This window comes from Spea bombifrons, chromosome 2 (assembly GCF_027358695.1).
Source record: "Spea bombifrons isolate aSpeBom1 chromosome 2, aSpeBom1.2.pri, whole genome shotgun sequence".
Lineage (NCBI taxonomy): Eukaryota > Metazoa > Chordata > Amphibia > Anura > Pelobatidae > Spea > Spea bombifrons.
The window spans coordinates 30,091,500-30,115,412 of NC_071088.1; the positions used below are offsets into that span (position 1 = coordinate 30,091,500).

General features: G+C 36.1%; 1 protein-coding gene across 1 annotated transcript in view; it reads left to right on the forward strand.

Annotated features, from left to right (window-relative positions):
• The window catches only part of IL1RAPL1 (interleukin 1 receptor accessory protein like 1), a 541,156-nt gene that overhangs the window by 498,235 nt on the left and 19,008 nt on the right, over positions 1 to 23,913 (forward strand). The window contains exons 7-8 of the mRNA XM_053457345.1: positions 20,098 to 20,230; positions 21,788 to 21,933. Of these exons, the coding sequence (XP_053313320.1) occupies positions 20,098 to 20,230; positions 21,788 to 21,933 (279 nt within the window). The remainder of the gene's footprint in view (positions 1 to 20,097; positions 20,231 to 21,787; positions 21,934 to 23,913) is intronic.

Here is a 23,913-nt window from a genome sequence, read left to right on the forward strand (position 1 = left end):
TATAAAATATGTTATCGTTCCACTTTGTTAGAAATTTAAGTTACCTCTGGAATACCATTAGCTTGCTAGAAAAAAACTTGTAATTAAATATGAAAATGCTATAATCACATTCAATTTTATATCTATATTACCAATAATTGGTTGTAAAGTTAGGGAATAATATGCATTCATGAGAATTATCTGTATGTTCCTCATGGGTCTTCTGGAATCACAGATGTTTGCCAGGGCTCCAGATTAACCTCTGGTCAATTTAGCTTTAGGAGATATATGATTTGGTTATTTAACCCAAACACACACTAAGTTTAATTTAACAACGGAAAAGACAGATTGTGTTTAACCTGTGTATTTTAGAGTGCTTTATATCTAAGAAAGGTTCAAAACCAGAACTGAAAGATCACTTTCTAAAAGATCGGTTTTTGTGTAAGAATTGTAGGGTAAATATGTATTTAAAATTAAATGCATGATTTGCTATTGTATGGCTTGCAATACTGGTGTGACTCTAATGGAGATTGATATAGCATTGCTGCAACTTTCACAGTCAAGATAAATCAAGTTAATTTCTACATGGCTTGTATCAGACCTTTATTTATATACTTCAAGCATTTCCTCTCTGTAAGCTGCAGTTATGGCAGAATTCCTTTCCTAAAGACCACACACAGTCTTTAACTGTCACAACCTGGGCTAGGAGGTCTGGGAGAAGCCTAGCGGCAGGGGATACAATGGACAGGGCTGGGTAGTTCATGCTGGACTGGAGAGTACAGAAAGGACTGGTGAGTGCAAACAGGGCCTGGCAGGATGGCCCTCAGGCAGGACCCTTGGCAGGATGGCCCTCAGGCAGGACCCTTGGCAGGATGGCCCTCAGGCAGGACCCTTGGCCGGATGGCCTTCAGGCAGGGAACTGCAAATAGCATCTACTCATTGTACTCAGATAACTAAACATATGATGTAAACTATTAGTACTTTTACTTACAAAACATTCTCCCTCAGCCACAAGAGATTTGTGCTCTACACATCATTTTTAAGAATACCTTTAAGGCTCTCGGAAAAGTAGGTCTCTAGGCACTAGGCGCTGCCATACGAGGAAACAGCAACTGTCTTGCCTCATCTTTAACAGTAAATTTTGACATACTGAATCCTATGGCCGCCATGTTTCACTTGCAAATAGTGAATAACCTCTTAATATCGTCAAGGACGTAGAATCATAAGTGCCGATTTCTGGTCTGCATGCGGCTTCTATACGGTCTTGACTATTAAAGTCTATATCTTACTATATGATGAGAGGAAAACTAGGATCCATTTGAGATCTTTTATATTGAAAACTGAAGTCATCTACAAAAGATAGTTAATTGAACAAAATAATTTATCTTTAACAATCCCTTTAATCATGGTATGATTAATAAATACATTAGCCACTTTGTGTTAGAGGGTTTATGATAACTTTTTAATTATTGCAGGGGTATATTTATTACTCAGGCATCCTTTCTATCAAAGGCAGCCTGTCTTCTTTTATTATGTGTAAAACAATGATGTGGCACATGGTCTTTGGGAAAAAATACCTTTCTTTCTACACCCTGCGGTCCATTCTCCGCTGCACTTACAATTTATCTATAAAGAACAAACAGTACTTTTTGTTCCTCATCATTGTTAATTCATTTTCTTTTCATTGTAGGAAGTAAGACACTTTTCATTTAGGAAAAGGACAGTTGATTAGCATCATTAAGTGCATTCTCTTGAAGACACATGCCCACACATTAATCATACATTGATATGTCACTGTGGTTTAATAAAGAAAATGTCATGAAGAATTACTGTGTTTAAAGCAATTTCTGTTTAACTTATAGTTGTAAAAAATAATGAGATAGGAATGTATGGCTTATAACAGCATTATGTTTTTTTATACTTTCTGTCCCTTGTTTTATTGCTATATATATCCCTTGCTAGTCTAACCCATTATTCTGCTATAAATTGAATTTAATATGCTTGCAAGTATAGTTATAGTTTCCCCCCTTCTGAAGCCGATCTTCAACATGTTTCTGAAATATAAACGGGCTAAAAAAAAATGAAGATAGTAAAATGTTGTTATTGAACAATAGGGGAAATAAAAAATATTACCTGTCAGGGAGATCAGTGAATTCCTAAGAAACATGGGAGTAAAGAGAAAAAAATGACTATTTGTCATAATCATAATTAATATAAAAAAAAATCCAAAAACAATCTTAAAAATGAGTGGATGTACAACGTTTGGTTCTCCCCCTTCTGAAGCTGATCTTCAACATCTTTCTGAAATATACACGGGCTAAAAAAATGAAGATAGTAAAATGTGCTTATTGAACAATAGGGGAAATAAAAAATATTACCTGCCAGGAAGATCAGTGAATTCCTAAAAAACATGGGATTAAAGAGAAAAATTGACCATTTGTCATAATCAATATTAATATAAAAAAATCCAAAAACAATGTCAAAAAATGAGTGGATGCACACCATTTGGTTCTTCCTCATGTACTGTATTTAATAAACTTTAATAGACAAGATTGGGTTTTTGATTTATCAACAATGATTGTCAAAGAGCGTTCATAGATACCAAAAAGATGATCTTAAATCAGACTTTGTGAGAATCATATGTTCTCATTTCAACATAAGCACCATAATTACAGTGAATGCACTTGCAACCAGAGCCTGATTTTCTGGTTGTATATGTTCTCTGTATATACGGTAGTTTCAACCCAGATGAAAGAACATCCTCCTCACCTGTTCCTAAGCCAGGGGAGAGCCTAGTGGCGCCTGGGTGCAGTATTACTTATGCTTCCTCTTATAACTAAAACACATGCATGTACTGTACTAACACCCACTCGCTCTAACACTATGTACTTACACATACATATCACCTCCGTCACACCACTATCCATAGGCTCACCCCTGACATTCTTAACACCATACACTGACACACACTCCCGCTAACATCATACACTAACACACCCACACTGCTGCTATACAATAACACACACTTGCTTATGAATAATGTATTAAAATATTTACAAAGAATATGGTATTTTTCTTTAAAACAAATGTAGCTATAAACACTTGTTGTCCATTTAAACTACATTTGGACTGTTCAACACTGTGATACACTAATATACCCACAAAACAGTCTTAGCTCCTAGAAGAGGCATGCGAGACAGACATGCGATACATATATATATATATATATATATATATATATATAAGCTATGTATATAAAAGTTTGTGAGCAGGGCCCTCTTTACCTAATTTATTGGTTTGTCAATTCTAGTTTTGTAATTCCCTTTGAATCTATGTACTGTAAGAAGTACTGAAAAGTGTTGGTGCTATATAAATTAAATTAAATAATATATATTAATATTGTAAAATTATACTAATTCATACTGTATAGAAATGTTTGTTTTTATCAATTAAAAAAAATCAGTGCTTTGTCCAATAGCTGGAATGCACCTAATGTGGTGTCTGTTGTGAGCTTCTATTTGATATACAGTAAATGGTAGATAAAAACAGTTAGGAGTGGCTGATCTTTTATGGTTAAACAGAAAAGTATTTTGGAATGTTGTCTATGCCATTGCTTCTCCAAGCCAGGTTCCCTGCGTCTGGATTCAGGTGATTAGCTGGTTGCATTCAAAAATATGACAATTGTGATTGGCAGCTATTCATTAAACGTGCTATAGAAAGACCCCTGGGACTTTGGATCCAGTGCCTTACACTGTGTGAATGCAGCATAGTCAAATGTGTCAGCCTGATCAACAAAACCTTTTTTTGTAGTTATCACATTCACATTTAGAATAAAACATTATCTTTGTGTTTTTTGGTATGCTTTACTCAGTTTATAAACAATTTGTTTTGCATTTCTGAGCTAATTACAGGTCCAAAGGTATAATTGAAGCACTGATGGCATCAACAAAAAAGTAGCGTAAATATATTTCCCCACAAAATGTATACCTTCTAACATGGGGCTACACATTTCCAGCGATTATTTTTTACAAATCTGGTAATTACGCAAACCATTTAGATGGTTTATTGAAAAGATCAAGAAAAATATTGGTAAAATAGGATAATTTAAATTGTCACAAGCTGCTCTTTCCTAAGCATGCAGCCAGTAATCACCTTAAATTTGATAGATAGATAGATAGATAGATAGATAGATAGATAGATAGATAGATAGATAGATCAAACAGTAGGTAATATTTGTATGATTTAACTGTTACCATTATTGTAAATATTAACCCCTTAAGGACAATGGGCAGTCCCTAAACCCATTGAAAACAATGCATTTTGAGCCCGTACACGTACAGGCTTTGTCATTAAGGGGTTAATTTCCTTTTGAGATCTTCAAGAGACGCCAGCACAACCGGGAGTAATGGAAGCCAGTACAACAGAGAAGTAAAATCAAGAAAAACTTTTTTTCATGTCCTTGGACAGCTGCAGCCAATAACTTCAACCAGCAGGACCAGACTTCACGCTTCATGGTTGAGGTTGTTGGTTGCTGCTCTCCAAAGACAGGAATAACGTTTTTCTTGATTTTACTTCTCTGTTGTACTGGCTTCCCTTACTCCCGGAGGTACTGGCGTCTCTTCAGGATCTTTGCTGTTCAACATGGACCTGGGTTAAGTCTGAAGACTTTTCAGCACCTGGAGGAACGCCTGTGAATGAACAAAAACAGCTAGAGGGTTCCCGCTATTGATTAATTTATTAAATTCTACCTTTCTACCAAATTGACTAGTTACTTCACTTGTTTCATATTGAGGTTAAATGCCAACCAGATGCATACAGGGTCCAGGGATAAGACATGACAGTGCAATCTCTTGGATTTCCAAAAAAAACATGATGCTCCCACGTGGCCCATGGGCCGGCAGCTAGACAGTTCTATATATTATAGTACACAATGTTTTTTATTATTTTATTATTAAAATGCCTTTATGCTACTATTTTAAATGCCAACCATAGTTAATTATGTGTCCTAAATCGACAAGTTGTATTAAAGCCATCTATCTGTCATGAAGTCAAGCTCAATATACTTCCAATGATTCACAGTGGAGTATATTTATGTAAAGAAAACGTTCCTGTCTGTTTTATTCACTTTAAAGTATGCGATCAGGAATAACTAATAATGTTACCTGCCACTTGCAGTTGTCTAACTCAAGAATGTCCATTCCCCTCCTTGAAGGATCATACCCTGTTAGGTATTTATGATTTCTATATCATAGTATACAACCAACAAATTTACTCCAGACGGCATATTAGATGTTCAAAGTTAGATTCTGGTAAGCCAAAAACATCTAGTAGAGTGGAAGACTCTGGTCGAGGTATAGAACGGACCAAGTAATACAGAAGACCATATCAATATTCATACCAGCAAGCTCTTGTACAGTTGTAGGATAATCCTTCTATACTTAAAAACAAAAAATAACTTCACAATAATATTATATCCAATATCATTGGTCTTAAAAATATATGCCAGTATTCAATAGCTACGTTTTGTTTGACAATCAGTATAATTAGGAGATATTTTTTGGTCACCTCAATAAAAACTATAATCAGTGGCTGCATATGGCAGAGCTTGCATTATCTAATGTATTTACTGTCCTGAAGTTCTCCCCTTCTTCTACCCTGCACCTTCACAAAGAGTGCCTGAAACCACTCAGCAATTTAACCACAGATTAAATTAATAGGGAGTAATAATCTTGCATGTGAGTGTGAGAAAAGGTAGTTAAATCGGCTGCTCCATGATGGGGTTAAACATGTATATAAAATCTTTGAACAAAACTACATAAATGTATTTATCCTATAGAAATATAGGATTTGAGAAAAGTGGGACAAGCTATTTAATCAAAAAAGAAAACTAAAAAGGCTATCATCATCTATTAAATTAAAATGGATTTAATTATTCTGGTATATAATATTTTCATATTTATGTTATGTTATATTTACTATTGGTAGAATGCTAGCTGTTGTCCTAGAATTCAGCAACCAATTCCAAGACGCGCGTTAGAAGGAAAAATCATCTTACAAGTATAGTGGAGCCTTTTTCTTATACCTACAAATCCTTCAATCTTTTGAATTAATCTCTTCCCTTTTCATTACAAGTCTTGGTAGCAGTGACACGCTGGTCAAATGCCCACTCTGAACTTCATTGTATGGCAACAATCTCTTGCTGTTCTGACAGGCTTTGAGTGTTAAAAAGGACTGTCTCTGTTGCTGGAGGAAAAGAAAGAGCTTCATAATTCTGCAATAACATGATCTCACCGGGATTATACTGTCCCTCAAAGCTCAGCATGGAGTTTATAATTGATATTATTCAGTCAAACCTAGCTACCACCGTAGTCAAGTGGATTGTCTATTACTGTTCTGTATGGACAAAAGAGTATGTATAAATTACTTTCCAAAAAAAGTACTAATTGCTTTTATAATAGGATAGCCCAGTTTCTGTCTCTTACAAAGTATAATTGCTACTCATTTTTCAGTTTGAAATAATTGACGTTCGCATCCCGTATGTTTAGTAAATGCCAACAACATTTTCATTAAAATAAAAATGCAAGCCTAAAATAGAATGAGGATTGGAGAAACGGTGTTAGGCCGAAACAGACAATTCTTGATGATAGAAGGAAAATAAAACTTACAAGGCCCTGAAAAGGTAAAGCAATGGGCAAGGGTATTGAATATTCAAGAAAAATCCCAAAACTCACTTCTTCAGAGAAGCATTTTGTAGCTAGGCCTTAATACTAATACAACCCCCACACTACCTGTCCCCTTTCTCCATATCTTATATTTCTCCTCAAACCAGGTTGTAAGCTTATGAGCAGGGCGTTTTTTTTTACCTAATGTATCGGTTTGCCGTGGTCTGTCTATTCAAGTCTTGTCATTCCCCTTGAATATATGTATTGTAAGAAGCGCTGCGTAAATTGTTGGTGCTATATAAAGAATAATAATGATAGTACCTAGTAACACTGAAGGGTGGAATGTACGTTTGGGAATATTTTCTGGTTGTCTATGCCTGGAATTCAATACTCAGACAATATTGGGAAGTGACATATGTCTTTGTTATGGCATCTATATCTATTATATGTTCTTCCTGGAAAATGGACGGAGCTGGCCCTGCATAACCTATAGTCACCAGCATAATGCATATACGACTTTTATTAATCTAAGTGATTTAACTATGAATAATGCAGAACCTGCCAACCTTTTTGCAGGAAATGCTTGCTGAGGTTGGTCTTTCATAATACAGTGACGTTAATGAGTTGAAACTGTAACGCACCCCCAAACTGTTGATTTAAACGACCTAGGAAATCTCAAATAAACATTATTATTTGTGATTTTGTGAGGGAGAACTCATTATTTTAGAAATAAATACAATTAATACATTTAAGTAATTTGTATCCTATAGGCAAGCAGTTTAGTGTAAAAATAAATTAGTGACGGTTTGATTTTAGCCCATCTACAAGCCATTTTCTGGAAAGTAACACCTACCGCAATGCATATACAGCATGTTTACAAGGATCAGAACTACCATACCTGGGAACTTTTGGGCTCCGGCTACCTGGAGCCTTCCCTTGTGGGACGTGGCCAGGACTGCCCACCGACGTCACAAGCGGTCCCGTGATGTCGGTGGGAGTCCCCACTGATGTCAGTGGGAGGTCCCCTGACGTCGGGGGCGTTACTACTTATATCAGTGGGCGTTCCTGCCGACGGCAGCAGGAAACACTCCCATTTAATGCGGGGCATGTCAAGGCGATGCTTCACCCAGCAATCTCTGGGAAAACCTGGAGAGTTCCCAGGTATGAGAACTACCTACAGACCATAAATATAGCACTCAAAAACAAAAGAAAGCTATTTCTACACATTACAGTACAAGTTCATCCAGAAAAGGCACCAGAGACATAGGTCACCTAGGGAGCTAGTCTTTTGGGAGGGGGCCCTAATCATACTATTAGTAATTTAGGCTTAACTTATATGAATTGTTGACTATTGCATTTTTTGTACTATCTATCTAGCTATCATACACTATCACAAGCCAACATGACAGTATGTTTCTGAACCATCAGAGTGAAGAGGCTTATTGGTAGGGAACAAAACTGCTAAAAGCACAAAAAAGGGAAATATTCACAGCATGTAATAAAAGAAGAAGCTATTTAGCCTTAGGAATAGAAACAGAAGCTCCATGCCTAAACGATACTTCGAAAAAAAAAGTATTAAAAGCCTTTGCAATTATTTATTGTTCTTTTAAAACTACTAAGACTTAATATGGAAATAACTTATTGTGTATTACTCTCAGCATGAAGCACTCATTAAACCCATTTTGTAACATAACATATAAGCTAAAAATCAACTAACAGTTCAGTGTTCTGCATTCGGGAAACATTGTTGTGTTACAGAATAACCTAACAGTCTTAATCAAGGTTAACAAAAGCTGCATTTCAAGGAGAGGTAAATAACATACTGCGCCTGGAACTACTCTATAACATGCAACGCTTAACTTTAATGTCACGAGAAGGAAAGATCTCTAAAATGCCTTCTTTGAACGGAGACATCTGTACCTCGGTTTATTTCATGCAAACCGATTTTAGTTGCAGCTCAAAGCAGATGGCAAAATCAAAAACTTTTACTAAATACCTAGCAGTTTCTAAGGCCCCAAGTCATTACATCACAGAGAATATCAAAGAATGTTTTGGCTCTATAAGACTTTGAGTAATGAAAAATATGAAAATGTGTGTTTTTTTTTTCTATAATAACTTAATGAGCTTTTTGATTGCAAGTTGAATTATAGGAAGATGTAAAATTCTATATTACTAGAAAAAAATGGTGTCTTTTATTCACATTTCTTCAGCAGCATGTTGACGTGAAATGCTGATCACTGAACTGTGGTATGTGCATAAAGAGGGGTTTTTTTTATGGAATTTGTTTATTTGATAACATAGTAAATGTGCAAGACAATTCATTTACATTTCAAACACAGAATGAGCAGAAACGATCATGAGTCATTTTCTGCCAAATACAGAAGTTATGCAACCAATTTTCTGGAATTCTAATACAATAAACATTGCAATGTTGCGTCTTCTTGAACTGAAGTATGCATTAAAATACATTTTCTTTGTTTATCACTACTATTTAGAATTGATTTCTGCATTTCATTTTCATGGGTTGCTGAAAACCACAAATCACTATAGAAGGCTGTTAAATACCGGTAATAGTATTGTTTTGAGAACAAGTATGTACTTTGCTTCAGAAGCCATGAATTCTGCTTGCAAACAGGTGACTCTATTAAGGACACTTGCATTAAATCAAATCAATATACCATCAGCTTATTACAACCACAAACCTCTTCTGATGTTGCCCTAACAAATACGCTTTAAAAGACACTGAGAAACTACTGCTAAAAATAGAGGGGAGGAGGTTAGAAATAATCGTCTTGTTCCTCCTTACCGACATATTAAAATATTCAAAACACTTTTCCCTATAAAGAATGACAAATACTCTATGTTAACAAAAAAACACAAAATTAGCTGGATAGCTAAGGTCATAAATTAGCCAAGTCCACCCATAAATACAGTATACACAACCTAAACTGGATATTAGGCTACAGGTGACACATTATTGGAGTTAGTATGATACATTAGGCAATTTTGCCAGATTTGGTTCAGTTGCCTTACAAATCAATACACAATTAATCCTGGTAGGTCATGTGAGGGAAAGTGCGTCCAGATTCTCTTTCTCTCTTACTTTTAGCAAGGAAGCAGGGACCTCTACAACATAGCACATGTAGGATGCTAGAAGTTCTGGGGCTTCTCCTGTTGGCACATTTGCTCCCTCAGCTAAGCATCCTACACAGTATATTAAGCCACTGGTGTTACAAAAGATAATCTGTTTTAGAATATTGATCAGTTTATAGTTTTAAGTATCCCCCTTGGTATTACAATTGTTCTTTTAACACAAAACAAACAGTATGGCCATGCTATTAAGACGGTCTTCAGAACAGAACTGACAGTGAAAAGTAGAGTAACTGGAAACCATGCTACCTGAATGCATGGTAATAGTCCCAGATGTGGCACACAAAAGAGAGAGGGATGTTTGTTAAAGAGTGCATGAACTGGGCATTCAATTACATTGATTTACTCACATTGTTTTCGGGGACAATCAATCCTCCATGGAGGTCTACACTGTAGTTAGACATCTATATTTTTTTCCCAAGAAGAAACAAAGTTAAGACTTAACAGGATTCCCTGTGGTGACTTACTTGTTCTTGATCAACAGCCCTACTTCTCTGCCTGTAAACGATGTGTGCACATTTATTCCCATGACAATTACAGAAATGATCAATATAACAAAAAAGCCTTGTTATTAGGACAATTTACTGTAAAGGTGGGACAGTCAAGGATATTCAAGAGCCATACAATTGAGGTATAATAGATCCTAGCAATGATTAGTTAACTGCTGTGACCCAATATGTTCCAACTTAAAGAAAAGTCAGTAGTAATCATAGATTTCTGAATTTTTTTTTTCTTACATTGGTTCTATCCAATAGATTTTATTCACACAGGGACAACTGAAAATGACATTTCTTCCCAAACTGGTAAACTTACAAATTTATTTGTAGAATGATTATGTAAAATGGTAAGGATGTGAGATTATTTGTTAATAGCACATTATAAGCAATTTGTATTAACCCCGTCACACTCCAATCGCCACACAAGTGGCTACAAGGGTTGTGAGCCTGGCTAGCACACCCCTTATCTCTGAAATAGCTCTTCGAAAAATTAAACCTACAATATTTAATAACCTAGAAAATATTGGTATTGTTCCAAGTCCAAAATCCAGCCAAAACCTGTGTGCCTAGACAAGATAAGAGAGGTTCCCCTGAAAAGAATTCCCAGCGAAGCCACAGAAACATGTCACATAGCGATAACCTAAACTATTAGAAACACAAGTTACCAAAAGTTTATTAATACACTATATGGACAAAACTATTGGAACACATCACCATTACACCAACAGGGACTTTTATGACATTGCATTCTAGATACATAGATATTACACATTAATATGTAGTTGTTCTTCCACACCAAACTCATCCAACCATGTCTTTATGGAGCTTGCTTTGTGCACTGGGGCACAGTCATGCTGAAATAGAAAAGGGCCCTTCCTAAAACTGTTCCCACAGGGTTGAAAGCATTTTCCAAAATGCCTTGACATGCCCCAATACTTTTGTCCATATACTGTATATATGAATTATGAATCATACACAGACCTGAAAAAAGGAAGATGAACTTGCCACCATGATCTGTCACTTTTGCTGGAGAAGTTACACAGGTAACTTTTGCCAAGAAGTGAGTGTGCATCCATATTTTGCCCAAACCTATTGATTTCTAATCTGCATAGCACCTCCACCACATGTGCTGCTGAAGACAATTCCATCAACAGGTCCCTCTTTGCAACCAGATCCCCTTCCAACTGCTTTTAACTTCCCAGTGGATATATAGACCACCATGAGTTTTAATATAACAACTAATGCTTCTAGAGACCACTAAAAAAATCCTAATATTCTAAAAGTAGCCCCTTTAAGTCATCAGGTCCCTTTAAAATGCACTAATATACAACGAGTCTATAAAAAAGTTTAAGATAGGTAATTATGTTGAGACTCCATGTTCAACTATGGTTTGAGTCTTGGCAGTGATCTGACATTGATGCATTATTTATAGAATTCCACCTGAATATCCTAGTAATATTCACTGTATTGTAAATACTTAAAGTTATCTAAAAATAAATATACGATCGTAGGAACATACCTAGATACTTGGGACATAATGGTTGTCTGTCATTTTAACTGTCAAATCTTTTAGGAATGTTATGCTTATATCCATCTGTAGTTACCGAAGCTGTGCAAATACTGGATTCCTTCTTAATTAATTTATTCAGGATTTTAGTTTTTTTGGCTGTTACAGTGACATTTTTGTTAAATCAGCATTTCTAGTTCATGAATATTACCTAGAAGATTAACACTCAGTACTGGAAGGGGAAAAAAAAGCAGACTTCACCTAATTGGATAACTATGGATGGAAATAGTTTCAACAGCGTACTATGTTTGCTGTTCTTTTTAATAGAAAAGAGAACAGTCGTGGAATAGCGTTAGAGCAGAACTAATGCAATTGTGTTTTTCCTGACATAACAAGATATACTATATTTTGATGGCGTAAATGAGAATGCTAATTACATGTCAGTTAAAGACATCCTAATATTCTACGATTGCCACTGGATTAACAAACAATGTAGCATCTGATGGGTGAATAATGCATGTTGACCCAGTTCTTTAAGTCACGTGCCACCAGGAAATGCTAATAAAATAGGCCTCTATTTGCTTAGAATTGTTATTGTCTTTAAAACACATTGCACAATGCTGCAGAATCAGTTGAAACTGTATAAATAAAATATATTAACTTTAGGATAAGATTTGGGATATATATATATATATATATATATATATATATATATATATATATATATATATATGTGTGTGTATTCATGATTTCAGAGTAACTGGGACCTAAAATACCATGGATAATCCAGACGTGCAATGCAAATTTTTACCCTGTTTCTGTAACGGACGTATTTGCTGGAGTAACAGATAAAGGGCATCATTGTCTCTCCACAAGCAGTATCTGACCTTGTTATGCATAGATCAGGTTTTTAAACTAAAATGTGGGGACATTTTTGAAGGTTTGCATATGTATTCATAATAAAGGAAGTGTCAGCAGAAGTAAACATAACATAAGAAAATAACTTTTATCACATTTAGTATCACCATACCTCCCAGGCACCCCCCTTTTTTGCAGGCAGTGGGGGTCATAGGCCAGTTGGGGAGATCATCTGACCAGCACAGACAGCTGTAAAGTCAACGGAGGTCAGCTGCAGCCCATGTAGCCAACTTGTGATGTTGTGGAGCTGTGTGCCATGAGGTGGCTCTTTGGATAAAGGTTGGTTGTCTTGATTTAAACACCAGAAATGTTGGGAAGTATGGTATCACTGTTCTATTTAAGGATAGGCAGTGATAGCATAACACATTTTGGCTACAAATGCAAACCAGGAACTCAAGTCTCCATCTGGGCCTTGTACCCAGGAAATGATAGGTCATCCTATAGCCATCATAGGGAACTTCGTAAATGAGCTGACCCCTGAGACTCTTGAAATGTTAACCCTTTTAACAGCCTATTGTGGAGGATCAATGGACTGATTCTCACCAAATGTGTTAATGAAAGGGCTCTAATAGAGGCCACTTTGACTTGTCATCATTCACAGATACACTTGTCACCTGCATTCAAGCAGGGATATCAGCCATAACACACTTGTAGTAAAATCACCTATAGGGAATCTTAGATATGACCCCAGCAGTACAGAAAAGGAAGAAGCCAGCTCTAGACTGTGTGACCCTGAGAATCTGCCCCTTCACCCTGAGACTAATGGTCATACCATGAGAGTTCCCAGGCATGCTTATATCATATACAATTTACCAGATATGAAAGAAACCGGGAAAGCAAGTCACAATGCTAAGTAACAGAGGAGACACCCCCCACTGCATTGAACTCAATTATAAATGCATTTATACATAATCTGTGTTTATGCAAATAATTTACAAAAAAGAAGTTATTTGCATAAATGCCAATAAAATCTTTTGACACAGTTCCTACTATATTAGGATAGATAATTTTTATTAACAAAATCTATAAACAGAGCACCAAACTATCTTTAGTTGCTCAGTGATGTCTATATATCACATGTAATGATGGTGAACATCTTCCCAATAATAATCCACATGATGAAGTAGAAGCACTTGTCAATGTGAAATGCTGCAGATGGTATTACCGCATTATCTAGTTTACCATCTTGAAACTGGCACCTAAATAGCTGTCCCATGTGTATGAATCGTAATTGCTATGTTAATTTCTATAAATGACTGGACCCAAGGAGCAGTTAGACCTGATTATTATGTTATGAAGTGATTTTAGAGGTCAAAATGTAGAAGAGTTATTAGAACAGATTGCTCTAATTGTTAACAACATTTCATTTCAGAATCATATTAAAGCCCAATGATGTAATTGCTCTGATTTTCATGTTCACAGTGGGGAAAAAATAAGAATAAATCCCCATGCATTTTTAAACACTATAAACAGATTATAAAGCAGTTATAAAATATAAAGTTATTTGTGTGTGTATTTATATTGGCAACAAAATAGAGGTTTACTGCATATAACGATCTATCTTTTTAACAAAGAATGACGTCATATTCCGGCGCTCAGCATTACAAGCCAGCACTGAGACCGAGCTAGAAGGCTCGCAGAGGAGAGAGAGGGGCGCAGAGCGGGCACTGAAAACTTGATAAGCGAAAAACACTCGGAGGCCCTCTCTCTCCTCCGCTTCAAACAATGGGTCTGATGTTTGTTGCAAGAAGCCAATCAGTGGCAAGAAAATGTTCCCGTGACCCCTTTTCGGCCCATGCGCACAGTGGGTTAATTTCTTTTGACTCCCTTTCCAGAATGCTTGCTGGGCCAGCACTAGAGCTGACAACAGATAGGTATATTACGTCTCAGGAGATGTGATTGGTGGAATACATCTCCTGCTTGGCAAACAGTTGCACAATGAGAAAATGGGCATGCATATGCATGGGTGCATCATGAAAATGTATAGGGATAGATCAGATATTATATGCATTAAAGTGCATATGATGGCTCTTTAATATTAGATACGTAGGTAAAGACAGGAGGTTTTCTTTGCTTTATTGAACTGTTCACCATATTATCATGTGATTTTCAGCATTGTTACAGCATTGTTACAAACTAACCCACAACAACACCACCACCGGGCCAGCATCCGTACTAGCGGGAGCTGGACTATGATGTCATATCCTGTTGCTCAGTCTTTATAGGAGATGCAATGCCCAACAGAAGTAACTTAAGGAGACTGTGCCTACAGTGCACCATCCTCCACAGTGCAAATGGACTGGTTGGGAATATCAGTGCTTTCCTTTTTAACTGACCCATTGAGCAGTGGCGCTACAGGGAGACAGATCACGAAAAAGAGTGACTGGTTCCCTGTTCAGCATCAGAGGGGCTGCCAACCCCCTTAACCTACCACCCCAGGTCTAGGCCAGAATCTGCCCCTGGCTGTAGGTGCCTACAGTAGACCCCTGACTATTCCTAAACCTATTTATGAGAATGAAAGGCCAGATCATATGCTGGTCATATGAATTGACACTAGAGGACTTCAGAAAATATCCACTTTAAGCAAAGGGAAGATTGAAGAGTTTTATTAGTGCAAAAAGTAAATATACTGTATATACTGATTTATTTTTTACCATACAGCAGTGCTCAATTGTTAAACATGCTCATGAAAGTTAATATTAGCAAAGCTATACTAAACTATGTATATATATATATATATATATATATATATATATATATATATATATATATATATATATATATATATAACATATAAAACATTTGCCGTTGCAACATTAAGGTAATTACATTTCAAGAATTGCAAATATGGTCTCATCAACCGAGAATAATTAAAGGAATATTACTGGCTTGTATAAAACAACAGAACATCGTCTCAGGGGAATAGCAAATAAAGAATTAGACTGTTGCAATTACAATGTATCCTAACATGTATGACTAATGTTGCAAATGTAATTTGGAATACCCATACAAAATGACATTTCGCTCGAGCACAAAACATTCAATATTTGCTAATTACAACTAGCAGTTTCTCTGGTTACTGACACTCCCCGTAAGACATTTCTCTACTGAATCTGTTTGAAGTCAAACAATGTCCTCTAGTGGCATAGGAGCATGCTCAAAACACAGCTTAGAATTTACCATTAAAGACACAGATAGATACACAAAGACCGATACATCTATAAATCTATTAGGACAAAATTAATTTGCCGTCTGCTAATTTGATGAAAATCTTAGCGCTAAAGAAAAATGCTGAAATGCAGAATTACATCTTGAAAACATCTGTAACACACTCCACAGGCTATTTGGTTAAAATGCTTTTATAACAAAAATGTCTAAACATGCACAGGTATTAAATAGATTTAGGGTATACCAACAATTGAAGAAAAAAAAAGTTATTTTTTGTCTATTTTTGCATGCGGTTTTCAGCAAGTTATATTATATTTTTTCAGATTTAACTGAAGCTAAATGTAAATGTATTGCACACAAAGCCCATATAAGTGATAGCATGCAAAATATCACAGGCTAAACACAACCTAAACTAAGATGGAGGTTTCATTCCATAATTATGTTAAAGAAACAAAAGAGAAGGAGAAAATACATATTTTCACAAATATGGTACTTTTTTGCACCTTCGGGACCCTTGTTTTTTTTAGGACAATCCAAGCAGGTCCTGTCCTAGACCAAGTGGCATCATAGGAAAGAATATTCTCTTGCCCCTATTCCTATTCCTTTAAGGCCTAGCAAGATTGCGCATCAAGGAAGCTATACAGAGTGCTTGGCAAAGCAATTATTTCCTACGCAGGATGCATCTCACCCAGACACAGGAAATAATTTATCTTTGCCGTAATCTTTACCACTTCTTCACTGATCAGTGCTCTGCATGACACTTTGCACACCACCTTCCAGGTTCACATACGCTAACACCATATTCTAACACACATGCAGTTTAACACCATGCGCTAAGACATCATACACTGTACGCTAACACACACACACACAGTTCACTGGCCCTCTGCACAGTCTAAAACTGTATACTGACTACCCCAACACACACATTCAAACACCATACACTGACATGCCACAGTCTTTCACTCTAAACCAAACATACTCATTTGAAAACTGTACACCGACATTCTCCCACACACACTCATTCTAATACTTTACATTGGCCACCGCATACACATACTCACTCAAGCCCTGTACGCTGTCCCACTATACTACAAAATGTTTTTTTTTTTAATAATCACAGTATGTTATTTCTAATGGAGGAAGGAGAGAGAGAGGATATAGGTTGTTGGCACCATCTATCTACTTTGCCAGCCATGTAGTCCATGCACAGCTGGCACCACCAATCACCAAGCCAGCTATGTGTCTCCTACTGCACTTCATTCATTTCTTGAATAAGGAAATAAAGGGGAATATGAGTCCAATACATAATACAGATCAGAAGCCTATTCACAAACAGTACACTGAGGTCAGAATTATAAATACATTTAAGGAAGAATGTGTACTTGTTTATATGTAGGGCTTGATTGATATACCATGGCTGAAGTCACACATAGTGATGAAGCCAGCCCCTGTCCCTGAATCACAATTATAAAATGTGGTCACCCTTGACACACGTGTTTGTCACCGCTTTATCTATCTTCATATAACATCAAAACAAGTCTTAGCAAGTGCATTTCCTTCTGATTTACTCTTGTAAGATATGATTTCCTCGGAGAGCGAAGTTTTTGTCATATTTCCTCACTGTCAGTGATTAGAAGATTTACAGGACAACAAAATGTGGAAAATTAGATGAGAAACAATATACTTGGTTGCTGGAAACGTATATGTTATGGTGAGAACTCAGGGAAGGCAGACAGTTTTGCATGTTTTGCGTTGAAAATTTGACCTACTCTTATTACATAAGAATATCGTCCAGCATACTATTTCAGAGGACAGTCCTGTTTTTCAGGCGCTGCCCCAAGTAGATGTCCCACTGTCCTGTTTTTGCTACCAATGGGGATCATATGTTGCTTAGGCCGATCCAATTTGCACAGCTTAAATGTTGGGGGTTTGCATGGGGGGGTTAGCGTAAGTGGTGTGTGAGCTTAAAAACAAGTTCTGTAAACCCGAAGACATGTGAGTTTCCACGTGATTAACATGCAAGCTTCATTAGTTATGCAAAGTGAGCTTCAATACAAATTGTAAACAAGAATTTTCTACTTGCTTTAGCTGCATTTCACATACATGCAAGAATTTAACCCCTTAATGACAAAGCCCGTACATGTAATTGTTTTCAATGGGTTTAGGGACCACCCATTGTCCTTAAGGGGTTAAATTCACAATTTCCATGTACATTAAGTCATTGGCATAAACCAAATATTTATTTTTAAATACGTGGGCAACTGATCTTTCTAAGCATGAACAGTTTTCAAAGGTTAAAACATGCTTTAATAAAGGCAATCAAAACATTTCATGGTTACCATGTAGACCTCTGTCTAATTTACATTTATTACAAGTTGACACAGGCTTTTTTTTTAACCGTAAAATGACTGCATAATGCTATAATTAAAAATCCCAGTTCCAAAAAGTAATAATTGTTTATGATTGGCAATTAATCAGCTATAACCACATGGAGATCAGAGGTGGTTTTAGAAAAAAATTTGATTTACCGCAATAATTAAATGCGATTTGCTGACCTAGTAAACCAGCATTATTGGTAATAGCCGCACTTCTGATAATGGCTCATTAAATAATCCAACATATTTAACATTTAAAAGGAAATATACTCCATCACAGAATGTATAAAATACAAGCAACATATAGTACTATGCTGGTAAAAACATTAGAATTAAGAAGTTTTATAAATCATGAAAAATCAGTTTCCCGTTTTCAATAATCTAACGTAAATAATATAAAAAATGCATGATTGTCCATTAAACTACTTAAACAAACATAGCCTTGCTGACAACTGACATTAATAAATTAATTAATCTGAATCATCTGAGCAGTGAATCTCGATTTCCATGACCATCAAAGCAGATATCACATTATACTCAAAGATTATAAAAACTCAACATACCACGAGGACTGGTACAACATAAGTTTAAATGTGATCCGTGCTATATTATTTCAGTCAAAAGTTTAGTCAGTAAAAATGTTTCGTGTGCTTTAAAGCATAGATACTATTACGATGGGTGTTTTTAAATTATAGAACGAAACCAGGTATGTTGCCAGACGCAATGCTGCATTCACAAGAGACTTTGGTCTCCTTGCATGAAAACATACAGAGATTCTACAGCCTTCTCCATCTGCCCATCTCTTGTTAGCAGCAATCATATGTTGGCTCAATGCCATTCTTCTTCTTGGAAAAATGACAACATTGAAATACATTATTCTATATAACCATTATATATATATATATATATTATATATATATATATATATATATATATATATATATATATATATATATATATATATGTGTGTGTGTGTGTGTGTGTGTGTGTAGGTATATAAGAAAAATATCCAACAGTATGTGTGTAAACTTGACTGGCCTGCACAGAGCCCTGACCTCAATCCCATCGGACACCTTTGGGATGAACTGGAATGGAGATTGTGCGCCAGGCCTTCTCATCCAACATCAGTGTCTGACCTTGCAAATGATCTACTGGATGAATGTGCACAAATTCCCACAAAACACTCCAAAATATTGTGGAAAGCCTTCCCAGAAGAGTGGAAGCTGTTATAACTGCAAGGGGGGGGGGGCAACTACATATTAATGTCTATGTATTTAGGGTATACTGTAAATAATACTCCCTGTTGGTGTAATGATCAGGTGTCCCAATACTTTTGTCCACATAGTGTATATCAAGGCTGATAATAGATAAAAGGGTGCATTAAAGATATAGAAATATAATATAGCATATAATATGACAGTACAGCCATGTGTCAGCTTTATTTCGAATAATTTTCCATTGCAGAAGTTACTATAGCTTTGAATCATTGGATCTAAGTCACAGTATTGTATAGGGTTGTATTAACTAACAAACATATGAGTCTCCTGATACAGTTTGCAAGGAGCTGAAATGTATTATTCAATACAGAATAGAGCAACAGGGATGGAAGCACACATTATTTATTGGAGGTGGATTGAAGTCTTTAATCTTTCATTTACTCTTTAGCTACAAGGAGTCAAAAGCTGAAATAGCAAGTAAAATGTACCACTTGGAAAGCCGCACTGTTTATTTAGCTAATTTATTACAGTGATCAATGTCTGTTTTCTAGGATTTGGGAAGATTAAGGAAAGTTACAGTTGTGTAGGTTTTTTATACTGTCTTTATTTCCTTCTAAACAGGCAGTTCTGCTAATTTAACCTGCAGAGCTTTCTTTGGCTACAGCGGGGATGTCAGTCCATTAATTTACTGGATGAAAGGTGAAAAATTTATTGAAGATCTGGATGAAAAGCGAGTCAGAGAAAGTGATACCAGGTAAAATATTTTTTTTAAAAGTTTAGTTTGGTTTTTGCACAATGTAACCTTTACATCAATGTTTTTACAAATCCTTTATTTGACAGTTAAAACAATATTTGACAATATATAAAATAAACATATTTAAACTTATATGGGTATAACTTGGTATCAGCCTTCGTAAATTCTTGTTCTCAGAATCTCCATGATCATTCCTCCCTTTTGAGAAAAAGTTGGTGATTGCTGTTGACTGGTTCAGGTATCCTTTGTGAGGGTAGAATAAGAAGAAGGCAGAGAACTTCCAGAAGAGGATCATTTTCAGAATGCTAACTCTGCTGCCAAGCTCAACCAAATTTTTAACTCAATATCTCAAACAATTTTACTGATCGGCAAACAAAAAACACAAGCGATATGCAGTTTCAGATTCCGTTATGAATCTATGGTAGAAGCGTAGACAGTTCCCTTTTTATAACTAGTTATATGTGGAGGAATTACAGAAGACAGTAGAGAAGTTGGAATTGTTTATTACACTGTTCTACTTTAGGTAGCTATTGGAGAGATTGTGTCCTTTGAGTATTGTTGCATGTTTGCTAGTTAATATAGTTAAGACAATCAGTATAATTATATTGCAGATATTAGTAATGATAAGTACTAATATAGGTATTCACTTATTGAGCACAAAACTTACAGCGGTGTAAGTATCCATTCTGGAGCCTTTAATAGCCTTTAATGTAGAATTTAATGCATATGATAGCTGCATAGTCCCCTAGAATCCTCCCATATGCTTTCCTCGCCCCCAACTATTTTCTGTGCATAAGTTGTATTTGGATGAACACATTGCTATGCCCATGATATACTTATTGTCAGTTATCCCCAACACTGGCTCAGTGAATATTGTGGGTAGGGGCCTTCCCAGCCACTTATACCAAATTAATTTATTTCTTTTGTGCCTGAGTGTGTATTTATTTTTTGCAGTGGGGAGGGCACGTTGTGATGTCGCAGCAACTGATCCCTGTATGTTTGGGGAGGTTCAGACATGCTGGCTTGTATCTTCTTTTTACAGTACTTGTTCCCATGGTAACACGCATGCCATATTTGGCTACCCGCTACATGGACTGATCACTGCCTAATAGGAAACATCTTATATTTTGTAACATTCTTTTACAGAGAAGCAACTAATCTGTCACAAGACGATCATCAGGCTTCTTTCCTCCCCAGATTTAGCCAAACATGAAGTGCCCATATATAATACAGGAAAGATACAATAAATACAAATAAGACAAACCTTAACATACTTCACGAAACCGCATGTGTAAATGGTTTGCTTACCGTGTTCTTTGGTGTTCTCTGTCCTTAAACCTCATATCACAATGTTCAAAAAGAAATGACACAATGTAAACTGTATCTTTTATGTATTCTGAGTTGTATTTATCTTCACTACATATCTTTTAAGTGCTTACATAAATGTTTGCCATTAGTATCAACGATTTACATGAGGTTACAATGAAGGTCACTTTTAGCATAAGAAAGCATATGTCACTTAAAGTACTGATTAAAAGTTTCTTTTTCTTATTCAAGAATACTTAGGAAACATTTGGGAGAACAAGAGGTATCGGTCTCTTTAATATTTGATTCTGTTGAAGATTCGGACTTGGGAAATTACTCTTGCTATGTTGAGAACGGTAATGGACGGAGACATGCTAGTATTTTACTGCATAAAAGAGGTGAGTCGAGTAAGATGTGATTTCTTTCTGCCGACACAGATTGTACATCTGCATGTAGCTTTCTTTTAAATCATAATTGTTCTTAATAAGTTGGGATCAGTTAAATATTTTTTATCCTTCTGTTACTTTAATTCCTTAATATGCTCAGGTAATACCTTAAAATGTGGTTATTTGTTTATAGCTCAGCATTCATATTGAACGTTTTCCAGTTATTTTCTTTGCTAAAATATTGGGATTTAGACAACAGCTGCAGATATCAAAACAGGTACCAGCTGCATCCCAATCTTTTCCTTTCTATGAAGTTTAAAGCAATGGCATCTGTTAGATTTTTGCTTTCATTTGTATTTGTTTTAGTGGGTCCAATGCTTTTTTATGTTCTTCAAATGCTACCAGCGATGTTGATAAACCTCAAAGCTAAGCTCTAGCATCTTGTAACAAAGAACTTTTACTATACATGGATAATTACCAGATTTGAAATACACTTAAAATGTTATAAAGATATACCATGATATATAGAAAGACTGATTATTGACCAATCTTTGGTAGCATCCAAGCAGACATTAGAGGGGCTAATCCAGGAGCAAAGTTCAAAACTCTGTGATATAGCATATACACAGTAATATTGTTGGATTAATTTCTTATGGATGGAATGGGAGACAGAATCCAGAATACTAGATATAAGTATACCGTGGTTTTAGTTGCTGAATGTAGCATTTAGGACTGGTAGTTTTAAGTTAATCAAGTTTTTTTTACTAAGATGTTACATTTTCCGCTGATATTTTTTATTTGTCCCCAGATATTTTCACCACATGGTATTATTTTTGTTCACAGATTATAATAACTTGTATTATATTTTTCTAAAATGGCAACTTCTTGAGCAGTGAATCAGCTTTGTAAAGAACATAGAGTGAAGTGATATTATACCACATGGAATAAAGTGGCATCATTCAGATCCCTGGGGTTCCTCAGTACCATATTTTTATATTCACATTTTGTATATTAATAATTCATAATTCATCCATAATCACACAACAGGAAGAACTACATTTCAGTTCCTTATGTATCCATGGTTTTAAAAGAACAAAGGCAACAAATGGACCTCTAAATCACACACATTTTCATTCAGTTGCACAAATATAGACAAAGCTAAAAAAAGAAAAAAAAATAATGATGGCAACATGTCTTTTTGCAATATGAAGATGTGCTATGTTATTGTAATTTTGGCAAAAAGTAAAGTGACAACAAAAGTGTAAGGAAGCAAAAACACTCTATACACTCACTGGCCACTTTATTAGGTTCAATTGCTTGTTAACACAAATAGCTAATCAGCCAATCACATAGAAGCAACACAATGCATTTAGGCATGTAGACGTGCTCAAGACAACTTGCTGAAGTTCAAAGCGAGCATCAGAATGAATGTGGCATGGTTGTTGGTGCCAGACGGGCTGGTCTGAGTCTTTCAGAAACTGCTGATCTACTGGGAGTTTCACACACACATCTCTAGGTTTTACAGAGAATGGTTCGAAATGGATGGGCTACAGCAGCAGCAGAAGACCACACTGGGTGTCGCTCCTGTCAGCTAAGAACAGGAAACTGAGGCTAAAATTCACACAGGCACACCAAAATTGGACAATGGAAGACTGGAAGAACGTTGTCAGGTCTGATGAGTCTTGATTCCAGCTGTGACCTTCAGATGGCAGGGTCAGACTTTGCCTTAAACAACATCAATGCATGGATCCATCCTGCCTTGTATTAACGGTTCATACTGGTGGTGGTGTAATGGTGTGGGGGACATTTTCTTGGCACACTTTGGGCCACTTGGTACCAATTGAGCATCACTCAAATGTGACAGCCTACCTGACAATTGTATATGGTGTGCTTTACACCACTCCAGAAGATGCTTGTAATTGAACATAGTGATCATCGGCTTGTGTGCAAGCTCATGACGCACAGTGCTTGTTCTTTCCAGAGGCAGTTTGG